Source organism: Drosophila persimilis, unplaced genomic scaffold, assembly GCF_003286085.1.
Source record: "Drosophila persimilis strain 14011-0111.01,24,50 unplaced genomic scaffold, DperRS2 tig00000793-arrow-arrow-pilon, whole genome shotgun sequence".
Lineage (NCBI taxonomy): Eukaryota > Metazoa > Arthropoda > Insecta > Diptera > Drosophilidae > Drosophila > Drosophila persimilis.
The window spans coordinates 384,959-390,958 of NW_020825354.1; the positions used below are offsets into that span (position 1 = coordinate 384,959).

At 44.2% G+C, this 6,000-nt stretch overlaps 1 protein-coding gene across 1 annotated transcript; it reads left to right on the forward strand.

The window, feature by feature from the left end:
* The first annotated feature begins 3,966 nt into the window (after window positions 1-3,966).
* Window positions 3,967-5,490, forward strand: LOC6600720. The gene is made up of 3 exons (XM_002025754.2): window positions 3,967-4,087; window positions 4,162-4,276; window positions 5,222-5,490. The coding sequence occupies exons 1-3, from the start codon at window positions 3,982-3,984 to the stop codon at window positions 5,370-5,372; spliced, it is 372 nt and encodes a 123-aa protein (XP_002025790.1). The 5' UTR covers window positions 3,967-3,981; the 3' UTR covers window positions 5,373-5,490.
* The last annotated feature ends 510 nt before the right edge of the window (window positions 5,491-6,000 follow it).

A 6,000-nucleotide genomic window follows, 5' to 3' on the forward strand; every position in this document is an offset into this window, starting at 1 on the left:
ACTTCATATATTAGCATAAAAAATTGTATACCAATCCAGTTTGCAGAGTTTTAAAATCGTGTACCCCAACGTCAAAATCCACTTCTGTTTTTTGTACCGTACATTGGAATTTTGTAATTTTTTTGATGAATACAGGGCTACCCAATTACTATTCAACTAGGAAATTTTCAATATTTTTTTTCTGGGTTCAGTTTTTTATTAATTTGTTTTTTTTTTTGCTTAATTTTGTAGTCTTACATAACTTAAGCATCTTTAGCGAATTCAAAAAAGTGTTGCATACTTTTGGTGCTGAAAAATTCGGTGAAAAAATAAACATTACGAAAAAAAGGCCGCAGCTCTCCATTTATACCCGATACTTAGGCAGAATGGCAGTACGCTAACATTAAACAAAAATAATGAAAATTGATCCGATCTGATCCAGATTCGGCAATCTGGCAATAAGAGCAGTAGGCGCTCATAGGGACGGGCACATAGACAGACGGAAAGACAGACTTGGCTCAATCGATTCGGCTATTAATGCTGTTCAAGTATGTATATACTTTATGGGTTCTGAAATGCTTTCTTCTGGGTGTTACCCACATCCAGTTCCACTACTCTTTTTGAGTATAACATCCTTGATCACATAAAGTCCCTTTCAAGGGTCAAGGATCCTCTATTGACCAGTTATATATATATCCTGTTTATCCCATTGTTTGTGTGCGAATCTGGCCGTTCCATAGGTTCCGGTAATTGGAAAAATATCCTTGATCTTTTGGTACGGCCTGAAACAACCCCTGTCAGTCAGATGATTATTCTTCAAAACTATGCTAGTGTAAATATATAAAGAAGTGGATAATATTTGTATCTACTATCTAAGTGAATGGAAGCGTATATCCTTAAACCGACCAACAATGAGATCTATTTAAAATCTAGTAGCCCGGGTAGCCTTTGCTGTGGTTTTCAATAAACAAAGTCCTTGTTGTAAATGGTCGGATCAAAGGACTTGGGACGCGATTCTGTCTGGCTTGGACACGCTCGGTGATGTTTGGGTAGGACTCCGTCTGACGGTGGGAAATCGGATGCTACTTGGTTTTTGGGGTACATAAGTATACCCATAATTATATACTGACTCACTTACGCGCTTCGAAGCTGATGCTCATCGTTTGATTTGGTGGCGTATGAGTGGGGGGTTTGATGAAATTATTTCCCTTGGGCGTGAACCAACAATTCCTGTTGCAGCGGACATTGTCAAATCAGTGACACAGCAGCGGAATGGCTGTAGCCCGCAGCAGGACAGCCAGTACTGACACAATCTAGCCAGGAGCATACTCTCTGGACCTCCCGAGGGACGAGGGGCTACGGTGGAATCACCCGCAGAGGAGGTATCGACGGCGAGCGGACTGGAAAGGCGGAGAAAACCGGGTGGGACGCAAGGAAGCGGGCCATTGCAGTGGCCGGACAAAAGGGTCGCCCAGGGCAAAGGCCACAACATCGCGCGACAGGAATCATGTCCCGAGGGGCGCACGGCATCGTGGACCCGTGCACAGGAGCCGGCGGGGAGTTCGCCGGTCAGGTGCCTGTAGTAGACAGCCGTCATTGAGCGCACACTCGCTCATATGAACAGGAAGACCAGAAGAGTGATGCTCCTGGCAAACGATAGTGGGCATATGTATCGGTATCGGTATGTAAAATAAAAGGAAGAGTTAAGTAAAGTAAATTAATAATAACTTAATAACTTAATTACTTTACCTAGCGGGGTTTGGTGGAGAGTGGATCGCGGCATAGCAGTTTGTGGCCAGAGAGGGTTTCGGCCAATAGAGCTGGAAGGAATACAAAAATAGAAGAATAAGAACCAAGAAAAGATTGTCAATGGAAAAGGTGAATGGAGGGGGAAGCAAGGAAAACTTAACCGATCAAAGCCGATGGGGCAAAGCATGGTGCAGGAGGGAAGACGATGTCGGTAATGTATGCCCCTGCGAAGTACGTACGTAAATAATGTGCCAGCTGCTGGCGCGATGCACGCGATCTGGTAAGACCGTCCGGGCCCCCGGTTCAAAAAGAGGGCACCCGAAACTGATTTAAAGTGGGGAAATCCCCAGAGCGTTGCAGGACACGAAAAAGTTAAGGTTGAAGCCTCTGGCCGCCTATCCGGGAAATATATATCATGAAATGCGCTCTCAGAAGGAATAAACAATTCGTAAATCATATTGGGACCTGGGATCATTGGTTTTCAATTAACTTTCTACAAGACTCTGACGTCCAGCCATCGCCGCGCCATCATGAATCAACCAGCAAAGAAACGCTTTTCATGGGTTAGTATAACACGCACAATATTTGTTCACAAAAATATGTGATTGTATGCTTTTTTCGTTTTAAGAGTTCTGGGTTTCTTTGAGTGTATAGTATTGTATAGAGAGTATTATACAATATTATAAGAATAGAAATAAATAGAACACAAAATGAAGTCAATTAATAACTTGTTCCCATTTGGCTTTTAATCAGCTGCAGAAGGTCACGGATTGCCTTGCGAATGTGCCACAGCCTGTGCCGTTTTCCAAGATGCCGAAGGAAGAAATGGAGAGAGCCGGGGTTCTGGTGGCTTCTTGCTTTCTGGATAAACTCTCTGTGAAAGATGAGCAGGAGAGCAAAATTCTGAAGATACTTAATGCACAATAGACATGAAATCCTGTCCTTGGGGCCTGCCGGAATAGGGTGACGCTGCTCGCGGGATATGCCCAGCAACTGGTGGACAAATGAAAGGCCCGTGTCCGTGTCCCAAATGTTCCGGTGATAGGCTTTCTGTAGGAACTTTGTGATAGCGCAGAGGTCCTTGCGCAGCTTTCGGTTCTCGTCCAGCGTCTGATGTGGCTCCCCATTTACCGACTGGAGGCAGGACATGACCTTTCCGAATGCCCACTCTTCAAGTGCTGAGAAGTTGGCGAACATAAGTCTGTGGACGTGCAGTAGAAAGTCCGTCCACTCTTGAAAAGTGATCAATCGCAGCGGGTAAGGCGTTTGGTGGAAGCCTATGGGGTGGATCTTGTAGCCTCTCACCATTGACTCTCGGCTGTGAGAATCAGGACAGTCGATCTCGTCCAAAACTCGTAAGAACTTGGCACATGTACACTTCCCCGGATTCCATTGAGAGAGAACAACTCGGCGAGAACATACAATTTTAGATGATTCCTAGGGCTTCCTTCCTTGGTAAAACACATGCAAAGCGTTGCTTTCCTGGCTGGCTCTTGATGACGCGGCGGTAGCCGAACTCCAGAGCCGAAGACCCTGGCGATCCAGTTTTCTGTGTTCGATGTACGACATGTTCGCTGTATAAACTGGCACATCTACATATATACTGTATGGTTAGTGCTACTATGTAATGTATTAATGAATGTTTATGGTATTCGGTTAGTACTCAGTTCCGAAAAAAGTCTTAGCGAGAAAATGATGAGATGATACTTGTATGAAACCGATAAGAAATTTTTGTTGTGAAATTTTTTCGCTGTGCCTTGTTTGCCGAGCAGTGCTCAGATCAGATATATGAAATACCGATTAATACTAGAAAAACAGCCAATATAATTTAATATATGTGTGTATGAAAGACCTCCCTCTCTATCGTCATTCTGGTGTGCTCTAAAATAATTTAAGACAGTAAAATGATGTAAATGGACAGCCACAGCAACCGCACCCTTTGAGTTGGCTATGGCCGATAAGCCGCCTGACCCGGCCACGCACATGAGACGAGCCGCCAACGCTAGGCTTCGACGCTCTATTCTTCAATTAAAGAGTAATACACAATAATAAACAACAACAAAATGAACACAAACCCTAATTGACGGCTCTCCCAGCGGCAAGACGGGAGGAAACGAGACAGCGCGACGATTCAGCGATCTCTATGTGTGGGTATAGAGCGTAGCGCTGACAACAGCGGATCGGATCTAATCGCATGGGAGTCTTAATCGAGTCGGATTCAGTGCAGTTTTGAACACGAGCGCGGTAGCACCAATGTTCCAAGATCGCTACACACACTTTCTGGCCTGGCTGGCTATCGGCGGTGCGCTGCTGATGGCGCAGGTGAACGCCTATTCAGGCCTGATACCGCCGGACCCATGTAAGCGGATGCGCACTAAGTCGGAGTCGCTATTCGGAGAGTCGCTACCTATTTATCCGTGTTTGTCATTGCAGCAAATCCCGGCAGATGCACTTATCGGGGCGATGTTTTGGAGTCGGGTGTCAACAACGGTATCTCGCCCTGCCAGCGCCTGACATGCAACGAGGACGGCTCCATACTTATCGAGGGGTGAGTGTAGAGTACTCTGCTTGGCCATGAGCACAGCACGCCACTGATAAGCCATACATATGCACCCATACACACACACACACACACACACACACACACACACAAACGCTGACTCTCTGACGTGACTCGATCCCAACCACTTTCGACTTCTCGCCGAGTCTCAAGTTCGTTAAAAAGCGAAAACATGACTTTAAATTGTAGGTCAACCAAGAAGAGATGGATGACATAACTACATGTACATACATATGTATGTACTAGTACTACAAGTCGTACAAACATATCGAGTCCTCCGACACATTAGTTAAGCCAATCGGGTGGTCTAAATTTAAGAATGCTGTGCATTGATGCCATTCAAAAATGGGTTGGCTTTAATACTGTCCCCTCGCAAGGGATACAAATTTTTTGGGTTATTAAAAGTTAAAAAATATATATATCTACAGCCGAGATTGTGCCATTTTTTGATAGCTTAATGTCTACGACTTGTAGTATACATATTTCTAATACGAGATAAAGGAAACAGAGAAACAAAACAAACTTTCACATCAAGTTCAATCAAATGGTACTGCTTAAATTAGTTAAAGTATAATACATTTTAAAAATAATATTGGGAACGAACTACCAGTAAATTTTTATCCTTGGAAATTCTCATATGAACATCTTTAATGACTATAATTCATCACTATCGATAGGGACTGATCATTGTAGCTACAATAGTACCGAAGCGTGGGTGAAAATTTCTTGGAAGTATTTGAAGCACTCCTGTACTGAGATTAGCTTCCTTACTGGCTTTTTCCTACTTTACTCTCGAAAGCGAGCTTATAGTTTACCAACTCATTTACGCACTACATACACACATAAGAAGTGGTTTGAATATATCATATATTTGTACATATTAATGTGTACAGATTCGGAAAACATCAAACTAAAAATTGTTCCTTATTTCAGCTGCGGCAAACTACGCATTGAGAACTGCAATCGAGGCGAGCGGATCTACCATGGCAAACCCTTCCCCGAGTGCTGTAAGCTGAAGTACAAGTGCAAGCAGATCGGGGCTGCGCCCTACTACATTGAGCGGGACACAGCGGAGCCGATGTAGTTTCAGCATCCATAGCTCTTCGTAGATGCAACATATGTATACTCAGAAAATTTTCTAATTTATTTTTTAACTTCTGATATATTATCAATAAGCACTATGTTTGGTTTTTTTTTTTTAATACGTGCATGTGTGTTCTACTCATGGTAGATGAGTGGAGTTGGCAACACTACCAACGCCGCCCCGAAAGAAATTGTTTAATTACTGGGCCAGCCCGCTCATAAACAGCAATTAGGACGAAGCCCGTCCCACACAAGTGCCCCTGGAGTGGCGGCAATACCCGTAGCGTAGCAGTAGCAGTAGCAGAGGCAGTGCCAGTTGCAGGTTCAGTTGCAATACGAGCATCAGCACTTGCAGCACTTGCACCGTTGAAAACATAGAGCGCCACCTTTTGTCGCAAAGCGTTAATTAGTGCGAAATAATAAAAGAGACGGGACCGTGGCGGCGCAGACCTAGTGGCTGCATGCACGAGTACGGCTGTAGGTGATGCACGTGCCAGGATTTGTTTGACAACTCCACTCGAAAGCAATCAAGTTGAGCAAATTACTCAATTAGTTCAGAGGCTATGCGGAGAAGGGCTTCTAATGACACTTCTCTGCACAGATAGCACTATGCAACAGCTCGACAGCTA

What these genes read in the sequence shown, in the direction of transcription:
- LOC6600720 (XM_002025754.2), top strand. Translation starts at nt 3,982, where the DNA reads ATGTTCCAAGATCGCTACACACACTTTCTGGCCTGGCTGGCTATCGGC. An exon ending in CCTGATACCGCCGGACCCAT is followed by an intron (nt 4,088 to 4,161) that starts GTAAGCGGATGC and finishes TTGTCATTGCAG; the next exon opens with CAAATCCCGGCAGATGCACT. An exon ending in GGCTCCATACTTATCGAGGG is followed by an intron (nt 4,277 to 5,221) that starts GTGAGTGTAGAG and finishes TCCTTATTTCAG; the next exon opens with CTGCGGCAAACTACGCATTG.